The sequence below is a fragment of the Rhineura floridana genome, chromosome 10 (assembly GCF_030035675.1).
Source record: "Rhineura floridana isolate rRhiFlo1 chromosome 10, rRhiFlo1.hap2, whole genome shotgun sequence".
NCBI lineage: Eukaryota > Metazoa > Chordata > Lepidosauria > Squamata > Rhineuridae > Rhineura > Rhineura floridana.
Genome location: NC_084489.1, coordinates 41,356,837 through 41,378,668, shown reverse-complemented (window position 1 = coordinate 41,378,668; position 21,832 = coordinate 41,356,837). Strand labels below are relative to the sequence as shown.

Here is a 21,832-nt window from a genome sequence, read left to right as displayed (position 1 = left end):
ACACTAAGGGACAAATATTTATAATTGTGGGGTAAAATTCATCCTGTTTTTCTCTTTTCAGCATCACTGAAGTAGTATCTCAAAAAAAGAATCACAAAAATTATCTTTTCAATGAAAATCTTTAGTAAAAGGTGAAGTATGTATATTTTTTGAAGAGAAAATATTCTCTCAAACAGGTCAGACTCAGGTTAAACTTTCAATATTAAACTGGCTCTGAAGTTAGCAGAGTTCTTCCTTGGAAGAAAGGCTTGGCAAGAAGGTCTGTCTTCTTGCATTTAATGTGCATTAACAGTGGTACTTGACTTAAAATTTGTAATTGTTGTATGTTTTTGTATATGTTTGATAGTTATATGCATGAAAATTAAAAGAATGTGATTAAAAACAGAACGGTAGATTCAGTCTTGAAAAATGCAATTAATGTTGATTTTTATTAATTTTTAACTTAGAAATTCAGTAATATAACATACATACATTTTGAGATATACTCAATAAAAATAGGGAAAGATCATATTTTATCAAAGAATAAAAAAATGGAATTATTCCCATATTAAAGGTCACATATGGATCTCCAATTCAAAACAAAAGAGCATAACTACCCCCAAACCCCTCCCTTCCCCCACAATGGCATATAAGTGAAGGAAATGTTGCAGAACAAATACACCCTCCTCTGCCTAATAACAACAACAACATTTACAATTATTGTTTATATCACACATTCTAGATATTGGCTTAGTGGGGCCTGCCCATGAAAAATGCATTCCTAAACCTCTTATTTAATAGGGGGCATTACTGTAGTTCCTCCACTCAGGGCCAATGCAGTTATAACACTCCCTAAATGTTAACCATGATTTACTAACTGGTGATGATTAAATCACTGTGCATTTTCTCCCTTTTATTCAGTTGCTCATATCAAAAAGTTACAGCTGGACAAAAACACCTCTAAAGGAACATGTCATGGACATATTAACACCTGAGCCATTGTCTTGCCATAACGAATATTCATGGTTTGATAATCTTACCCTTAACTATGTTCCCTTAAGTTAGGTTAATTTGATTATGAGTGCTTTCTGATTCACCAGTGTGGTGTAGTGATTAAGGTGTTGGACTACAACCTGGGAGACCAGGGTTTGAATCCCCACACAGCCATGAAGCTCACTGGGTGACCTTGGGCCAGTCGCTGCCTCTCAGCCTCAGCAGAAGGCAATGGTAAACCCCCTCTGAATACCGCTTACCATGAAAACCCTATTCATAGGGTCGCCATAAGTCAGAATCGACTTGAAGGCACAGACCATTTCCATTTTTTCCCCTGATTATATGGATACCATGCAAAGACTGTCTGAAACCACCTCCGCATCAGAGATGGTCTTGCTCCACATGGCAAGTTATTGTGTATATTCTAGCTAGCCATAGGGTTTGGAACTGTACTAGGTGGTTGACATCAAGATAGTTTTGCAATGCCATTGAGACCATCCACATTCTACAGGCAATTTTACAGGGCAAGTAAGTACCCATGAATGGTTTACCAGCTGAAACAGCTGGCAAGTTTAACCAGCCTTCATGTAGCAACCTATTTCAAGAATTTCAAAACTAACATTCCGTACATCGAATTAGTAGCATAATTGTTGATGCCTTTACAGTAGGTCCCCACTAATATGGCGGGTTAGGGACCAGGCCCCCGCCGTAAAGCGGAAATCGCCGTAAAGCGGGGCCCCATAGACTGTAATGGGCTGCGTTGCGTGAAAATGACGTCAAAATGGCGTGCGATGGAAAAAACCCACTGTATTAGCGGAACAAGTGCTGTAAGAGCGGGGCCTTTCCCTAACTGAAAACCGCCGCATGAATGAAGCGCCGTAAAGGGAACGCCGTAAAGCGGGGCCCTACTGTATTTGTTTTATCCTTAACAAGCATTTTTATGAGCTATGCATGTTCAGAAGGTCCCAGATTCAGTTCCTAGTATTTCTAGGTAGGGCTGCCTGAAACCCAAGAGGGCCAGTGCCAGCCAGTGTAGACAATACTGAGCTGGAGGGACCAATGGTCTAATTCAGTATAAGGCAGCTCCCTGTGTTCCTATGCCTGAAGTTAACTGTATCTGGCCTTTTTCTTTCCATATATGCTGTAAAGACAATAGGACAAAACAAGCATTCAGATGCATTAAACAACAACTTGTATTACCTCCCAGGTCTGAGAAAGTCGGCTGACAGAAGCAGTGTTGAGACCCATAACAATGGCAAAGAATGAATTCAGATTTCTTTGGGCTTTACAGCTATGAAATAAAAAACACATGGTGTCATTTTCTATATATATAAAACCTTATACTACTAGAGGGCGAGCTAAGGTAGATTATCTTAGTGTTAATATAGTTAGAGGAGTTAAAGTTATGCAACGACTCAATTAGGCACAAGTCCAATAAGATGCCCCATCCCTACATTAGTGTTCTTTCCCTTTTTCAACTTTAATGTCAGGAGAATAACTTACCTCTCTTGCTAAAACTCATAACTTCAACATACCCCATTAACTCCTTTGAAAGCGTTTAGAAAAATCCTCACCTTCCAGAGTTCTTTTTGTACCTGTACCTAGTCTGTTTCTCTCATCTGCTGGTGCCATTTTTAAAAACAATTCAAGGGACATTCATTCTTTTTAGCCTTATTAAGAGACACCTTGCTGTGTGCTACAATACCCAACTATAAAATCTGAAGAATTAAGAAGACTAATAGAGCAATACTATGCATGTTTACCTGGAAAAAAGTCACACTGTGTTCAATAGGGCTTACTCTGTAGTAAGCTTGTTTAAGATTGTAGGCTTAAGTATGTTGCTATGCACTAATGTGAATTTGCACAAAGAGATTTTTAAAAGCTTGTTGCTGTGCACTGATGTGCATAAATGACTGGATTAAAAGACAGTTATGTCAGTCCACTCACAAATATTTTCATGCCTCTTGAATTTCTCCTGCAAAAAATGTCAAAATGGTGGGCGGCCTTTCAAAGGATACAAAAAAGTTCAGAAACTCCTCTCTAATTCAACCCAGCATTAGGGATGGAGGAGACATTTGATTTCGTTTGCATCTAAAGCCAAATTTATCAAATTCACACTTTCCAAAACAATATGAGAACCATCCTTCAAAATTCGCACTTATCCAAATTTTGCAATGCAGTTCTCCAACCAACCAATGTTTACAAAAATTCATGTATTAGAAGAAATGTGCATACAAATGAATATATTAGTGAAGATAACATTAAAAATGCATTATATCTGGAGAAATCGCTTGCAAAAAATGACTATATTAGTCAAAAGTGCATACAAAATGTGTTTAGTAGTAGAAATAAGCACTAAAACATTGAAGAATTTTCATGAGGATTTTTTTTTTTAAAAAAAGCAAATTGCTGCAGAACTGTTTGCATGAACAAGACTTTTGGTCACACATGTAACACCTTCATAGCTTCTCTTTTCAAATGAGCTGGCAATCAAACAAGGAAGTCTCTATCGTTTCCCATTGCCTCCGAACTGGGAAACTATGGTTAATTGCTAGGGAACAAAACAGGGTATTAAGCTAATTTCAAGAATGAACATCCTGGATTGTTCCAAAGACATTCACCATAGTTTCCAGTTCAGATGCAATAGGAAACTATAGTTAACAGAAGACTTCCTGGCCTATATAATCATAGAAGTGTTAACGGTAATTATTAGAAACTGTGGCATACTTCTTCCTAATGCTTTCACTCTTTATTATTAGCATTCAATATCTTCTCAAAACTGCCAATCATTAATAAGCAATCATGTTCCTGTTTCTTTACCACGGAGTTAGTATTTCTTAGTTGCAGTTTGGAGATTATCTAAATTAAATCTCTCACAATGTTGTTTACACATATGCCCTACAATCCTAAAATCATTTTCATTTTCTTTTTTCTGCATCCTCCAGTATATTCTATAGTTTATTGCTGCAAATTTAATTAATGTGCAACCTATACATTCTACTAAGCAGTTGTCAGGTATTGTTGGTCAGACTTACATTACAAGCATTATCAAACTGGTGATTTGCAATATTCACACAGTGTTCCACACAACAATTGCAATAACGATGGTAGTGCTGTCTGGTGGGAGAATCTCATTTTCTTAGCAACACAAAATTACACTTTACATGCTTGGAAAGTGCAGCATAAGGAGCACTGCTTTGAAGAAATGGATATTGATGCCATACATCAAACGAGTGACAATTGCAAGAGTATACTGCACTATAAATTGATCATCTAGAAAGACCTTTACTTCTGCTTACCTACACGTTAATAAAATTGTATTCTGAATTCTAAGCCACTCAACAGTGAATTCCTATTCCATGTATTTTATTTATTCTAGGGTTTTATGTCACGCTCTTCAATAAGTTTCCAGGACAGGGTATAATTGCACTATGTACTTAATTGGTCGGAGGGAACAGTTTTGAAAACATCTTTTATCTGTCTGTATACCAGTGTACTATGTCAACTGATATTAGAACTGCTGACTAAATGAGGTAACACAGACAATATTTTAATTTTTATAATTTTGCATATTTGGGCCTGGTGCTGATGAAAGTATCTGTATTTTTTAGGGTAATATGGAAGGACCTAAGTAAACCTGTGATATAATGTTGCCTCCCACTGAGAATATTTACTGCATCTGTTTTCAGATCTTTAATGAACAGTGGAATTCATATCAAAATCTGTATTAAGATATTACTGCTTACAATCAGAAAAAGAATATATGGAAGAACTCTATATGGAACATATGGAAGAATTCTGGCACTCAGCCTTTACTTCTTTAACTTCGTATGTCTTTTCCAAACAGACTGAAGAAACAGATATTTTAAGTTTTTATATTCTAGGCAAACTTCCCTCTATATACAATAGCTTAAGTCTTTTATAAGATTATCAAAATAATGGAGTATCAATTCTTTCTTTGTGCAACACTCAAATTTAATATCTGATAGTCATGGAAATTAATATGCTGCTCAGCAGTAAGCTCATGAGCAAATTGCATTTCTGAGTGATTTACCAGAATATACTTCATGAAAGGTTTTAGTTTAGATGACAGAATATTGAGTAATTTTTAAGTACACAACTGAAGTGGATCGGTTCCCTGTTGGCAATAACAGGGAATAAAAAATAAATAAATGCATTTTACTGTTTAATAGTTTAATGAAATGTGGCTTAACATTACTACCCATACTTTGAAACAGAGGCCATAAAGTTGTATATATGGGCCATAGATCTTGGTGAATATATATTCCTTTGTTTTATAACATTCATGTATTTAACAGCTGAGATGCAGATAGTACAACAATAGAACAGATTTTTCAGACAATAGTGGAGGAATAAAAAGAAGAATCAGTGCACACCTATTTCAAGACAAAATAAGCTGCTCTTGTCTCATGTAGTATTTTATGTATGCATCACAATGTACTAGCCAAGTTGCATGGCACAGCAACACATTTTCTATCATTATCCTTCTATGCAATTTTCAAAGTTTTAATATAATCCAACATTCACACTGCTTGTAACTTACTGAGCAGCAATCTTAATGAACTTTTTCACTAACTGTACACGTTTACAGAGCTGGTTGCAGAGAAGTATTTCTGTGGCAACCCAGAGTTGAACTTCATTGCATCTTTGAAGTAGAAGACTAAGATTCACAGTGTTTTCCCCGCTGCTCTTTCTGCTGAAGGTGAAGTATATCAGCTCTTGCTGGAAGACAGTTAAAGAGTAATTAGGCTTTTGAAAAAAGTAAATCAGAATTTAACCATACTGAAAAGTGTAGTCATAGATATTTGGTGAGACAACTCTTTTTAATAATTTATGAACAAATCTCAAGGAGTTCAGAAACAGTCAGAACTGCAAGTAATATCGTGAGATTTTCAGCAATTATCCTCCTGGTCATAGTTATGAAAAATGCAAGAATAGTTTGCTTCTGAATTGGCATGCATTAACCGCTATGAGGTTTCAGTCTGAAAACTAATAATGAAATCTGTTCTTTTTTCTTCCTTGAAGTTGCACGTAATTTATATTTTTTTAAATTTCTTTGGGTGGCTGCAAAAATTAGCTCCACAAGCAATGGGAAACATTTTCCATTTTACTTATACAAATCAATTTTGGTTCAAAGTTTAACATGTGTTTAGTTTTTAAAAGCAGAAATCTAGATTCCTATTGAGATCTCCTGAAAAAGTCATTAGATAAGCAAACATTTGGTTGAAATCAGCCCAAACTAAACAAGAGAACTGAGCACTGATTACAGTAGGCATATTCATCTATTGCATCTTACCTCATGAACCAAGTTGAAAAGACTCCAGTCAAAATTTGTTAATTCCAAAGCAAGGTCCCAAGTGTTAATTCCCAGAATTCTCACTGACCGTTGCTGGGTTTCCTCATTTTCAGCAAAAGGGTTCTAAATCAATAGATAGATGGAAAGAGTTCCTGAACATAACTGAAATCCCAGCCATAAAGCAGCATTTTTCTGTACCTTATTATGTCTAGACTGTTTGCCTTGAAAGTATTATAGGCTGTAATACTGAATTAGCTTTCAGCACTAAGAATCAATTAAAAAAGCACACACACAAATGATGCAAACACACCACTTAAGACCATAAGCCCAGTTCAGGTAACTTGCCTGAGCAGAAAATACTAACACAAGTAAATGATATGAAGCCATGCATGTTGTCCCTGCCCTCTCGATCTCCACATGTTGAATGAGAAATCTGTGAAGGGGACTTCTTCCCGCATCCACTTCAATGCAAATAGAAACCTCCATGCAATCAGAAACTTTTCCTATCACGCAGGGGTTCTACTTGCGTTCAAGTGAATGTAGATAGATAATCCTCTTCAGATGTTCCCACTCTACAAAGTGGGAAGATCGGAAACCAAGAGAGCGGGACCAGTGCATGTGCAGAGAATGGGGGGAAAGCCAGTGCACATGTCTGTGTGCCTCTTACTTGTGCTAATATTTCTGGTTCAGGCATAATGCCTGAACAAGGGTATACTGAAACCAACATGTCAAATGAGTTCAGCCTAAAGTCTGAATTCATGCACTGGCAAGGTCTGTATTGCAAATAAAAGGAAAATGTTTTGCTAAGCTCTAAACAAAATACATTCAATTTACAGTACAAGTGCTAAGCATGCCTCCACTTAGAAACCATGTTTATAGACTTCACAAAACTATCAATTCTATGATGAAATATGGCTGATTCTAGGCACATTTGGCAAGGAGAAATTAAAACATGAAAACTTGTGACACAAAACACATACAATACCTCAACATGCTACAATATAGCAGCCATTACCAACCTGATGCCCCCAGATGTTTTGAACTATGCTGGCTGGGGTTGCAACCCAAACATATTGAGAGCACCAGGTTTGCGATGGCTGGATAACACCACCTTGATTATTTAACAATTTCTGATTTGCTTGATTTTGTCAAAGATTTTGAACTTCTGTTGAAAGCAGAGTGAAAATTTGTATATAAGTGAACCTTTCAAATGGAACCCTCACACTCGATCCTATGCATTAGAAATAAATTCTACTGAATTCAGTTGAACTTATTCCCAGGTAACTGTGCATAGGATAGCAGCTTTGATTGGATATATCATTACTTAAAGGTCAGATATGCTGCTACTCGTGTGCACATTTAGACTGCAGCCATTTTTCCAAAGGGGATAATGAAACTAGAGCTGTTATCTGCTAGTTCTGAAGCTGACATAGCACCAGACTGCTTGCAACTATATGGAGCATATGAATGGCATTTCCTTTAACACAAAGGCAAATTCTAAATAGCTCATAAACATCACCACACGTTAGTATCAATACCCTTTTTTTTAACATAAAAAGTGCCAGTTTCCATTTGATGTGAATTAATATGTCTTACGATGCATGCTCTTACATAACATTTCATCCATATAACAATATTGTGCAGGAGTCCATTAAAACAAAATTCCCAGAATAGATAAAACATTTCTACAGTATATAAAGGGTTTGGTAAAATTGTGCATTAATTTTTTCTCTGAAAATATTTTCCTGGTTGTAAAGCTTGTATGAATATATTACTGTGACACAAAATCCAAAGGATTTAATTGTGCAAGTAATTGAAAAGCTTTTTACAGCCATAAAAATAAAACTTGTTAGGTGAAGCCAGCATAGAAGACAGAGTCTCATTTGAATGTCTGCTACCTTCGTAAGATTCTTATCTGATGCAGACTTATGGCTTCACCAACAGCTGATTTTTTCTCCCTCCATCCTGTTTTGTTTTTCATCTAGTCTGATGAAGAGTTATGAACTTAAAAGCCTGCACACTACTTTGTTGGCCTAACAAAGATACTACCCTAATGTGGATTTTAGTATACTGTAATTTAAGAAACTCACAGCCACCTAGAGTTTTGAAAGAAACCAGAAGTCTTCAGAACTCTGAACACACAGACTTACCAGAGTATCAGTCAAATCCTTTCGAAATACAAACATACGAGTAGAGGTCTCAAGGGATTTGGGGACTGCCGGGTCATTTGGTTGCAATTCATGCTTTTCTTTAATATAGATAAAAAAGAAAATATAAACACATTTTACCAAATAAAACACATTCTTGAAGTCAAAGTTCACAGTATCTATAGTAACTATATATGCTTCTTATAATTTCTGAAAACACCCAGGAGTTTCTCTGGGGATTTATTCACCAACCCAAACTTATTCACCTACACCTCCTGTCCTGCTGGTAGGTAGTGCTGGGCAAGCACATGTTGGTAATGGGAACTGCTACTAAGGCATCCTTTGTGAAGCAAGAAGGGCACTGTGACAACCCTCCTGGTTTTATTTATAAAAATCTGTTCTTTAAATAACCCAGTTCAGACTCCTTAGCTGCCTTAAGAGAAAATTGCCTATCAAGCTCCAAAAGGAATTAGTCTGCTTTCAAGCAGAGGAAAGGTGCAATATATGCATAGCTGATACACACCAAGAGGATACTGCTCTGTCTGACCTTGGAGCTGGAACTTCCTACCTATCAATAGAGAAGATTCCCACATTCATGACCTTTGATCCTTTGGATATGTTAGTTGCTCCTGTCAAGGTATCAGAGGTGCTTGTCCTATTTATACAAATATGCTCAGAACCATACAGCTGTGGAAAAATGCTCTTGCATTGGTTAGGCCTTAGACCAAATTATGCTCCAGGAGAGGAGCATCTTTGGTGCTTGCTTCAATTTGTTCAACTTTTGAATACTTCATTTTTATTGCATATACAGTCTCTATGCCTGCCATACAAGAAAAGTCCCATTTATTTAAATGGGCCTACCTCAAGTAAGTGTGCATAAGACTGCAGCTTAAATTTTCATGCATGGATCAGACAACAAACACTCATGCCTGCAATTTTTTGAATGGCCACTGATTGTGCACATTAATCCATAAAAAAAATGTTAACACAATGCTGGCCTTGCCGGGTATTGTTTGCTGTACAAGTGGAGGTGAACACTATTTGTTTCAGCTGTTGAGCAGATAGTTGAGCTGTGAGAAGCTCCCTCCCCTTGTCCAAACCTTTCACAAGCTTAGCCATTCTGTCCTATTTTACAAAAGTTAAATGGGGAGAGGGGTGAGAGAGAAGGGATGCAGAACTGAGTTTTTGTCTAGTATAGGTTGAGAAGGCCTGTTTACATGCCCAAAGAGGTCTCCCTCTCCATCATTATACTCTGCAAGAAACAAAGATGCAAAGATGCTGGTGGCTCCATGTCATTGGGGCAGTGAAATCCACTCCAGGTTTTAGTCTGAACTTTCAAGGAGCTGGCTAAGGTGCTTCACTGTCCTTAAAAGTTCAGGCTAAAACCCGGAACAGAGTCCATTGCCCCACTGACTCTCTGCAAATTTAAAGAAAATTAGGAGCTAGATACCTGGGTCAAAAAAGATGCCTTCTTTATAATCACAGGATTTGCGATCTAATTATATTCTACTTCTAACCACCCTTATAACATCTTTTTTGCCATTGTAAGTAGTAATAGGTAGCTATCCCTCTCAAATGCCTCTAGCATAGTGCTCTGCAATGTCTAGGGGCTTGTTCCCACAGATGGTGCAACACTATTGGACTGTTGCTGTGCTGGCACAGGAAGTGGAGCCTGATATTAGCATTGCAGAAGGAATCAAGGTTGCTACAGCAGTGTCTTGAGGATCAGGTTCCACGTATATTTTATTTACAAGTCCTAAATACAGTCAAAGCAGTGCATCTGTGAAACTAGGTCAGGTGTGTGCAGTAATACAAATACACAAAAGTGGTTTCAACATCATGATTACTAACTTTTTAGAAACTGCAAACAAAAATCTAAGCCTAAGAAAAGCAATTTCGATCCAGAACAGCCAAAATGTTTACAGTACTGGTGGGAAAAAAATCTTCCACTGTGCATGTTGCTTTCACAAAGAAGTGTCCTTATCTCTAAACTACTCAAATATTATCACTCTGACAAAATAGACAGGAATTGTTAAATGAGAAGGTTTTACTGCAGATCCAGGGTACAAATTTATCAGTCCTATCTCCTGAAATGAATGGGTATAGCAGCTCTTGACCTACTGCTATTCATTCAGCAAGGCTTCTTTGGAAAAGTTCTTCCTGTACAGTTATGTAGAAGCTAATTAATAAAGATAGAATATAGCAAATAGGCTTTGATTTCATTTTAAAATAGAGATGTTTATGTGTTCCAGGCAAATATCCCCACTTTGGAGGAGCAGCTTTGAATCTATACTATATAATAATCCACTCAGGAGCCTTTTGATAAACCCCATCGCATTTATGTTTAAACAACAATGCGTATTTCCAGAGACTCTAAAATCTTATAGTAAAAATCCTGAGACCAGGCTGGTCAAATAGATCAACAGCAACAACTTAATTCTATTTTAAAGTGGCAGGTAATTAAACCTTGGTTCTTCAAGAATTAAAAATGAAAACTTATTTCCTAAATGGTGTGTGGGCTCTAGGCCAAGGGTTTTTAAAAACTAAAAAACATTATTTGTGTTGTCTTAGAAAATGTACATTTTTCAAAAGTCATATTCTCCAGTTTTCATCTGCTTCTTTCTGCATTATCCAAATGCACTTCAGCTAGTCCAACAAGGGAATTCCTCTTTCAGAGTCACTCTCCTTTTTATAGATACCTCTCAGGTTAATTTAAATTATGAACTGGGAGATTAAACCGTAAAGTGACAAACCTTATGTTTCTGAACATGAGAAGTCCTTTGCAATCTATATGTGGAAATACATTATCCAACAGTACCAGAGAATTAGTAGTTGTCATGGAAACACCTCTCTGCTAAGCAGCTCCTTATTGTAACTATGGTCATCCAGCTGGGGACTCACAGGGGAATAGCCCTATCCTTGCACTAGAAAATGCCAGCCCTCTCGTTATAGATAAGATACAGAAAGAAAAAACTGGGAATACTGATAGCAGAAAATAAATTACCCCCAGAGAATGAAAGAGCCACCAGAGCCAAGTCTTCTTGTGAATGTTGGAGCTTTTCTGCTACAATTTTCAAGATCTCCTGGGCTGAAGTGGATACTTTAGTTTTTACACTGACATAAGAATGTTCTGTTATATACACACGACAAAAAACTGTGAAGAAAAGAGAGAAAATAATTCCATCAATGGACAAGTAGATTTTACTGAAGACGCCAAAGTCTTCAGACTGAAATATTGGAAGGCTTTAGTTAACATCTGGTTGGACAGTCATTGTTCGACAGCTGAAGCCACAGCTGCTATATGTTGATCCACAGGCACATTTTCATATTCCTAGAAAAATACAAGGTAAAAAGCCAACACTGCTTCCAGACCAAAAGAAAATCACAATTTACTTGTGTATTAATGCTATACTAGCAATAACCGTCATGAAGTCTAATTGTGAAATATCTAGTTCTCATGCAATGGACACTCTTCTTTAGAGAGGATAGCTATGCTGGGGAAGCATGCCCCTTTACCTACTACAACACCAGTCTCTCTTTAACTAGAACTAATTAACTAGACCATTTTATGTGGCCACACATCATGGAGGCTGCTTGACAAGCGTCTTCCCCTCTCGCCTTAAAAAGGAATACCATAGCAGGTGGGAGAAAACTTGTTAACCCTCTCCTTGTAAAGAGTTCCATTTGTGATCCAGCCTGACCTCTGACTTAAGGCTGCAAACCTGGGAACTTGCTGCTAAAGACATTTTTTTCAGTAGCACCCATCTACCAATATTTATACTCTGGCCATTCAATTAAATTATTCAATCAATAAGTACATAAAAATAGCTTTAAAACAGAAAATCTATAAAAGCAGCATTAAAAGAATACAAAAGCCAGAATAAGACAGAGCACTAAAAACTTAAAAGCAGTAATAAATAAGAACAGCGATGGCAGCAAGAGGAGCACAGATGCTAGATTGCAGTGAGGAACCTATGGTCCCCCAGATATAGGTGTCCATAAGTGGGCAGGGCGGTTGCCTCCTTCCCACCACCCAGATGAATCATAATCCCCAGATTCCCAGCTTTCACTTTAAAACAAGGAGTGCTGCAGAACACAAGATGCGTGGCAAAATGGTCAGGCACTATTCTCTTCATTTGTTTTGTGATAAACTAACCTGCTCCCACTCTTCATTGTTTCTAGCCAATAAATGACATCACAGCAATGACTGACATTTAAGAAAGCAGATATAGTCCATTAGATAGAGAGAAGTTTAGAGTGGAACACCAATTATTTAGACTTTTGGTTTATTTTTAAGCCTTTTATGCTGGTCTTCCCTGGTAGTGAAGTGATGCTATACCACAGAAAACAGTTCAATTTATCCAGAATTTTAGTGTAGCTGTGTTTGGGGGTAAGTGCATCAACTCAAAAAGCAAAAGGTAGCAGAAATGTAAATTTTTAAAACCCAGGTCATATTTCATACAAAAAAATGATTTTCTTCTGAATTTACAAACATTTCAAATTATTGCATTTATATCCCATTTTTCCTCCCAAAGGAGCCCAGTTAATGCCAATGCAGATGATGTCCATCATAATTATATTGCAGGGGGCAGAACTGTGGCTAAGCAAGTGTGGGTTACCCCAGTTCTATAAAGTGATGTTATACTCATTTTGCTGACGTGAAGAAGTATATGATGTGGAAGAAGTATATGGCGATTATAGCAGCAATCAACAATTGCAGCAGTGCAATTAATTAAAGGCTGGGGGAGATGAAATGAGTGAGGCAAGCTTTTCAGCAGTTGTCTGGGTGTCAGGTCCACCAGTAGATGAACAGCCGATCTACAACTGAGAACCAATTGAGCAACACAGGTTTCTCAGAGACCAGGTTAATTATTGGTTTGGAATATTTACTTTGTCCACCCCACCCCTGAAAAATTCCTGCAGACTCCTATGTCTCCAACTCAGCCCCAGCCAGCATATGTGAGTTATAGTCCAGCAACATCTAGAGGATCAAAAGGTTCCCCAACCCTGTTATAGATCAAAGCCACCTTTTGGTAATTATGATTTCATCTTTCTTAATGGAAAACAAATTCTTAGTACTCTAACATTAAGCTTAAGACATTTCACCTAAAATGTCAACATCTACCCAGCTGAAATCATCCCAATATCCCAATTATTTTTCAAACTAAAAATTATTATATTCTCCCCTCCATCATATGAATTTTATTCTTATGATAGACACTGAACACACGTTTAAAACACTATTTGATGTTACATTTTGTTAAGTGTATTTGGCAAAACACTAAAAGTATGTTTTTACTGTATTGGATGCTTCTCAACTCATAGTCTTCTGTCTTTCAGACTGGCTTAAAAGCTTCTTTAATTCCAACATATATGTAGAAATATTGTGCAATGTCATCATCCCTATTTCCTTGCCTCCATTTCCATGACACTTACCTTCCTCCATTTCATTCACAGTTCCTCTATTCTGGAGCCAGTTCTCCTTAAGACTGAACTGATGTAAAATGGCTTTATGCTGTGTGGGAGTGAAAAAAGAAAAGAAACAAGAACAATGAATGCAATGCAATCACTGCAACATTCAAAATAAATCTGGCCCCAAATTAATGGATGGTTTAAAAAGAAAGAAAAAGGAAATCCACCAATCCTGTCTTAGCTAAATAAACTGGAAGTAGTCATTTTGGACAAATGGAAGTAGTACAAAATGAATAATGAGAATAATTGCAACTTTGTTTTGTAATAAATTTCAGTTAAGGATGGGTGAGAATTCCGCTGAATTTGGATACAGCACTGGATTTTTCAACAGTCTCCATATTCATCTTTGTGGAACAATCTATTTGTTCCAAACTTCAGTAGCTTTCCCCCAACACTGGATTTTTCTCCCTTGAAAATATTGTTATTTTATTTATTTTATTCACAGCACAGCAGTACAGCTCTCTCTCTCTCTGCCACCTCCCTCCACCCAAATAATCCAAGCTCAAAACAGGGAGGAAGCAAGTGAAGCCTATAATAATGGAGGAAGACGGTGCCAATTGATAGTTCCTTTCAAAATATTTATATTAATATTTTTGAGAGGAAAGAAACAGACCAGTAAAAGCTATGGATAGCAGACAAAGCATGAACTTGAATTGATACTGCCTGTTAGGTCAAAGGAATACTTTCAAAATGGCACCGGCCAACGGATGCCATCCCTAATTTCAGAACAGTCATATTTTAAAGTGCATTTTACCCCAAGCCTCAATATACTGAATTCCATAAGCATGACATCAGATTTCCACAGTAGTACAGTCCAGTCTAAATTTCAGTGTAACATTTTCTCTCTATTACTGGAAAATATGCTCTCTCACTACACTACATACTTCATTCCAATGACATTTGCAATCAGTATCTTTTCCAGATTTGCTTGCTCAAATCTGCTCAGATTCAGAGCAATCTAACTAGAGGCAAGTAAGGACATACCGATTGGCTTCTGGTGTATTCTGGCATCTCAGAGCCACAGCCACTTTAAATTAGCTTGCATGGCTACAAGCAGAGGTACACTGGCAATAAAAAAATGCTTTTAGCAATGCTACCAGTCTAGCCTGGCTTATTTTACTGGTCACTTGCCTTTATTGGTTGAAAGAAACAATGCATTTTTTAAAAAAGCTACACACCAGTAACCAAGATAAAATTCAAATACTATAAATACCTACATTACCTTTCTGTGAGGTGAATATTCATCTACAGTGCTGAAATAAAAAGAAAATAAATTATTCTCTCCACTCGAAAACTGTTAACTATTAACATTATCCAGATCTTTACCATCAACAGGTGCAAAGGAGAGCATTAAAAGCTATGACCAAAGAATAAGTGCAGCCTGATTCTATACATGTTTACTTGGAAATAAGTCCCACTGAATTCAATAGGGCCTGCTTAGACACGAGCATAGCTTTGCAGACTTAAAAGTCAAGTCAAATATACTACAACTGATCTCAACCACATGTAATCCAGAAGTGCTTATCATTAACTAGCACATTGTATCAGCAATTGTTCCATATGGCACAAATAGCTTTTATAAGATTTTAGTGTCTAATTTTCCTGTGAAACAGGTACTCCCACAAATATGCAGACCTTAACATTGCCTAACATACCTAAAACACATTTTCTTAACATACATAAAAAAGACATTTGGTCTTACTGTGAAACAGTTTTCTCTGTGCATGTCAAAGATGACCTCAGGTGGGTAGCTAGCTCTACCTAGCAGTTGAAGGCAAAAAGAGCGCTGTTCAATTTTGCAGGGACTTCCTGCTTCCTGTGGCTCCTTATCTCAGTTCTTTATGACAAGCAAATTAGATGAGTATAGACTTAACCTGGAGAAAACACAACTGAAGAAAAACAAACAGCACTCACTGTCCCGTCCAGAGCCGAAAGAATGAGGCTGGAGTGTGTGTGCAAGTAAATCTCGTTTTATTAGAGTAATGGATACATCAAAGGCATTGCGCTTCATAGGAAACCCTACGCTAACTCACTAGTCCCTAACTATACTCTAGACATGCTCTGCAGCGTGTGAAGGAAGTTGACTCAACGACTCCCCACTGGGAGCAGCAGGCTTATATAGGAAATGTTTTCGAACGTAATCTCTGACTCCTTCGTAATTCCTGTCTTTGCCCTGTCCGTTTCTCGCGGCGACGGGAACGAGGAGACAGGGGACGCGCATCCAACAGCTCATCTGAAGACACCTGCTCCCGAGCAACAGGCTCGAGGTCAGGGGGCGGTGCCACACTGGAATCCTCCTGGGAACTGCTTGGCAAGGGAGGAGCTGGCACTGTCTCTGAAGCTTCCCCCCACAAGTCCTCTGCATCAACTGGGGGCGGTGCGCTCGGCTCCTCAGAAAGGACGTTACTCGTGGGAACTGGCTGGAGAGCAGGCTGCCCCCCTCCCGCACGATCCTGCTCAGACACAACAATCCCCAACTCTGCTTCTTCTGGCTGCGGAGGCGCCTGAAACTCATGTCTCCCCCCTTCCTGTCCCTTCTGAGTTGGCTGCAGCGCAACATTCACACACTCTCTGCTAAACACAAGCTAACTTAAACAACTATGGCAACCCAGCCCTCATAGGGAGTGGCCCTGAGCTCATCTTTGACATGCACAGAGAAAACCATTTCATGGTAAAACCAAATGTTTTTTCTCCTGTGCATGTAAAAATGGCCTCAGGTGGGACATACCAAAGCTCACCCATGTAGGGCAGGAATGTAGCTGGACTGTAACAACGTTATTGGTCTGGGAGAATGTGCTGTAGCGCTCTCCTCCCAAAGGTTGCCTCAGTAGAGGTGTAATCATTTATTTTGTAGAGTTTGATAAATGTGTTAGGATCAGCCAGTGTAGCTGCTCTGCAGATCTCCAAGTGGGAAACGCTGGGGATATGGCTGCTACCCTAGTGGAGTGGGCCACTACCTTGGTGGGGTGAATTCACCTCAGGGAAGCATATGCCAACGTAATGTATACTTAATCCACCTGGCTTGTGTTGAGGTGGAAATCTTGTTCCCTAATGAAGCTGGATGAAAGACACAGACAAGCTCTTATTGACAGAGGAAGTTAAACAACCCTTTAGGACAAAAGAAAGAACAGTGGGACAGTGCAGGGAACAATCCTATCTTTATGAAAACACCCAGTAATGCTTTTCAACAGACAGTGTATTCAGCTGTGACACTCTCTGAGGCAAGGTAATGGCCACAAAAAATAATACCTTGAAGGACAGTAGGTGGAGAGGAACTTTACTTAGTAATCCGAAAGGAGGTTCCAAAGGGCAGTCAACACTTGTGCAGGTCCCATGTTGGGTAGCGGTGTTGCTCTGCAAGTAAAATGCTTCAGGAAAAGATAAGATTCCAGTGGATTCACTGGGGATCAGGACAGAATTGCTGACAGAGCTGAAGCCTGACACTTCAAGGTGTTGGGTCAGAGTCCCAATGCTAACCCATCTTGAAGGAGAGAACCTCACTGATACCAGCTTCCTAGGTGGTATCTTCTTCCTCTGAGGCCAAGCTGAGAAAGCCTTCAAAGTGCCCTCGTAAATCCGAATAGTGGGTAGATGTTGAGAAGCCATCATTGTCTTCACTATCAATGGCTGAGGGCCCTTTCTTAGCAGGCATCACCTCTCCAATTGCAGACATGAAGCGCCAGCCATCCCAAGTCTGGGAGGAGAAGGTGTCCTAGTGATAGCAGACGTCCCTGGGGGACCACCAGTTTGAGAGTTCCAGAAACCAGGTTCTCCTTGGCCAATATAGAGTGGCCAGTAGCTCTTTTGGAGTACCCTCAGAATAACTGGAAGTGGAAGGAAGACATACAAATAAGCTGTGGGCCACCGGGATGTCAGGACATCTATTCCTTCTGCCTTTGGTGTTGTGTATCTGGCGAAGAACATTTTCACCTGACAGTTGAGGTGGGTGGCAAAGAGAACTACTTTGACTCTCCCAAGTAGTCCACTATCTGCTGAAAGGCCATCGGATTTGCTCCCAACTCAACCAGTCAGTTTGACTGTTGTCCTCCCCTCTGAGGTATTCTGCCTAGATTGAGTCCAGGTAAACCACCACCCATAGGAACAGCAGTGAGGCTTCCCTCTGGAGCTGAGCCAACCATGTGCCCCCCTGATGATTCAAATAAGGTAGATAGCCACATTGTTGGTTCTTACAAGCACCGCCCCCAACTGCCTCGATCTCGCTAGGTGCTTTAGTGCTAGGCGGATTACATGCAGCTACAGAAGACTGATGGGGAGTAAGGACTCCTGTGTCAACCAAGATTCTTGGATCATCTGGTCATCATGTATAGCCCCCCATCCTATGGGGCTGGCATCAGATTTGATGAGTGTTTGCCTAGGGTCACAAAATGGAATTCCCCTACAGACTGGGTTCATGAGTCCATCATAGTAGGGAGTGACAAACTTTGGTAATAGTGATAGCCTTCAGTGATGCCTGGCCGCTATGTCGCTTGGAAGGACAGTAGCGACTACTGTAGGGGACACAAATGGTGATGTGCCCCGGGAGTGGCTTGGAATGCAGAAACCATCAACCCTAGGTCTGCTGCCCAGTGTATGGGGTCCACCGATGTAGAGGCCAGAGGATGTGACATTGCTGCACATGCCTTGTTTATTCTGTCCCGTGCCAGTCTAATAATTCCATGCACTAGGCAAAGAGATGGAAACAACTGGCTCTTGATATGATTGATTAAGGACGTGGTCCTTCAGACAGGCTAAAGTGATGTGTAGATCCTCCCATGATTTGTGAATCAATGAAGATCAAATTAGGAAATCCAGGTAGGGAAAAATGTGTACTCCCTGCGTCCTGAGGCATGACATTAGGGTTACCATGACTTGGTGAAGACTCTGGGGGTGGATGACAGACTGAAGGGCCTGGGCCTGTATTGGAAATGGTCTCCCTCTACCGTGAACCTGACGTAGCGTTGGTGATGTGGAAAAATAGGGGTAAGTAGGTATGCCTCCTTCAAGTCCATGGAAGTGAGGTAAAGGTGTCCATGCAAAACTTGTGGCATGTGACATACTCATTCAGGTTCTGCAGGTCGAGTACTGCTCTGAACAAACCATCTTTTCTCCCAACTGTAACAAATAGTGAGTAGTTTCCCAAAAAATCTCTCTCCTGTGGAAACAGGTTCTATTACTGCTATCTGTAGCAGGTGAGAGATTGCCTGGTGGAACCTCTCCCATTTCTGTGGAGATGTTGAGCTGGGAGACGGTATGAACCTTGGGTGAGGCGAGGATGTGAATTCAAGACGTAGCCCATGCCAGAGGGTCTGCTGCACCCATTGGTTTGATGATATGTCCCTCTACCGAAGGGCAAGCCGGTGGAGGTGACCTCCCACTGGAGTGGTGCTGGTGCCAGAATTGGTGTTTGTTTCCACGTGATAGGGACCCGAATCCGGTCCTGTTGCGGAGCTGCTGTTGGCCCCTGACCTGGTTGCTCTGTCTATTCCAGAAGGGACAGGTGAGGCAGCCCTCCTTAGCCCTTCCTGATGCCCTGGAGCGTCAAAAGGGCTGGGACGTCTGATAAGGATGAGGGTTCTCTGAAAAACCTTCCATCATCACTTTTCCTGGTTGAGGGATTTCTTCTTTTCTTTAGATTCCAGGATGTCTGTGAGGGTGGCATCAGCCAACAGCTTACCTCCTATGTAGGGTTATGAGGCCAGAATAGAGCGAGCCATGAGGTCTGTGTCCCAACGGCGCAACCACAGTGTCCTTCTAAGTAAAGACACCCGCCGCCAGTGACTGTGTTGCTAATTATGTGGCGTCCATTGATGCATCAGTCATGAAGGTCATCATCCAGGAGATTTTCAGCAGGGACGTGTGGACTCGAGCTGGGTCCTGCTATGGACCATCTTGTAAATCTTCCCACCACAGATGGGAAGCCCTAACAAATGCAAAGGAGGACGATACTGCCCCAACTGATAACGCGCTAGCCTCGTGGATTCTTCTAAGGCCCTGATCCATCTTGTGTTCTGTATGGTCCTTGAGATGGGCAACCAAGTCCTTTCTGTTCAATGACGGGCTTAACAATTTGCTATGGGAACATCCCCCAGCGGGGCTTTCAGCTGATCCATAAGCTGTAGCTGCAGTGTATATTTATTGGTTGTTGGAACTGACTTCTTAAACTGCAAAGGGATGCTGAATCCCGATTCGATTAAGGATGGGAGTTTCAGCACCCTAGATTTGGATTGGTCTGGACACATGATGGAAACCCTAAAGGTATCTTGGGCTGGAGAATCTTCTGGGGAATTCAAACTTGGTGCTCCTGTTGCCTTGCACAAGAGGGGAAGAAAGTAGGCTCGTTGGAAGAACCTGTTGGTAGAAACCTCTTCGAGTTCCGAATCCCCGCTCCACTCTTCCTAGTCCAGAACAATCAAGTTATTGTCCAGGTCTGTGCTCTGGTCTTCCACATAGCCATGGTGTCTGCTTTGAGCAGCTGCATGTGGATCCAGTGATATGAGGTTGGGTTGGTGGTGGTCTTGAAGCTGCAGATACATGCAGTAGGTCAGAAGCCTGAATGCGCTGAGCCCTCCCCAGTTCTGGGAAGAGGGTCTAGCAGCCCCACTGTCTTCTCCAGGACATACTGAAGAGACTGCTGAAGCCAACAGGTCTCTGGCCAAATCTATTAGCCAGGATCCCCTCAGTTGTTCTTTCAATTGATGTAGCAACAGGGATGAAAACTGCAGTTGCAGTTGGTAAGCATGGCCACATGATGGATGCACACACCCCCACACTGAAACTCCTGCAGTGATGAGTCAACTGGGAGCCTCTTCAAATCCTGAGACAATATGGTGGAGAAAATGCAGTTTAAAATGTAGGTAGCCCTCCCTCCTCCTCAGAGACAGGTTCCTTGTCTCTTGCAGTCTGCAAGCAGAGCTGTGGATATCTTGTATGGCTGCTGTACATCTATTGCCATCATCCTGGCATACATCACCTTCCTGCCTATTTGCTTCCAGAGAAGATTCCTCTGAAGCCACACTGCCCAGTTGAATACATGCCTCAGCAACCTCCTGCCTGCAGGTGGAGGGGTGGGCTATTGCTGACTCGGCAGCTGTCTCTGGTGTCTGGCAGTCTGTGACTGGAAGGAGTGGTTTGGCCTTCTTGGTCGAACCGCTGATTCCGTTGTTGCCTTCCCCATGGGAGCAACGTACGGTGTGGTGCTTACTGGGGCAGTCTTAAAATAGAGGCCTGTGGCCAAAGCTGCAGGCCTGTATGGAGGCAGGAGGCCGAATGGTGGGCTGAGTTGGGCCTGCCGCAGCCTGCGTTGATGACAAGCGAGCTGTTTGTGGCCGTGAAAGTCTCTGTTGGGCCTGCTGCGGCCTATGCCGGGGATGGGCAATGGGGGGGTGGAGGCAGCGAGGCAGTGGTTGGTAGCTGCAAACAGCTCTGTTGGGCCTAGTAGCTGCCTTCGTTGGGCCGATTACGGCCTACTCGTGGGCCTACTCCAACCTATTGTGAGGATGGACGATGGGGGGGGAAGTGGATGCGGCAATGTAGCGGCTTGGCGGCCTTTGTTGGGCCTACTGTGGCCTACTTGTGGGCCTACTGCGGCCTACTATTAGGATGGACAATGGGGGGATGCAGCAATGTAGCGACTTGGCAGCTGCAAATGGCTCCGGTGGTAAGAAGGTGACATGGAGTAGGTGGCCAGATAGCTGCTGGTGCTTGAGAGATGCTCCCCTGTGCTTGCTGTGGCCTCAGTTGAAGTGGGGGGAGAGAAAAGGAAAGCTGATGCCTGGTGTTTTAGGTGAGCAAGCCTCTTCTGTGCACCTGCTGCCGCATAAAGAATTTGGTTTGGGGAGGGGGTCTCCCTCCCTCGCAGTCTAAACGCTGTGGCTCCATATATATATGGACAAACAAACATAGAAATATACAGGCCTGAACCAAA

General features: G+C 40.8%; 1 protein-coding gene across 2 annotated transcripts in view; it reads right to left on the bottom strand.

The window, feature by feature from the left end:
- The window catches only part of RAPGEF5 (Rap guanine nucleotide exchange factor 5), a 201,837-nt gene that overhangs the window by 25,582 nt on the left and 154,423 nt on the right, over positions 1–21,832 (bottom strand). For both annotated transcript variants that reach the window (XM_061586583.1, XM_061586584.1), the window contains 7 exons: positions 15,131–15,161; positions 13,873–13,951; positions 11,441–11,590; positions 8,440–8,537; positions 6,290–6,412; positions 5,537–5,715; positions 2,173–2,263 (listed from right to left, as the gene is read on the bottom strand). In XM_061586583.1, the coding sequence (XP_061442567.1) occupies positions 2,173–2,263; positions 5,537–5,715; positions 6,290–6,412; positions 8,440–8,537; positions 11,441–11,590; positions 13,873–13,951; positions 15,131–15,161 (751 nt within the window). The remainder of the gene's footprint in view (positions 1–2,172; positions 2,264–5,536; positions 5,716–6,289; positions 6,413–8,439; positions 8,538–11,440; positions 11,591–13,872; positions 13,952–15,130; positions 15,162–21,832) is intronic.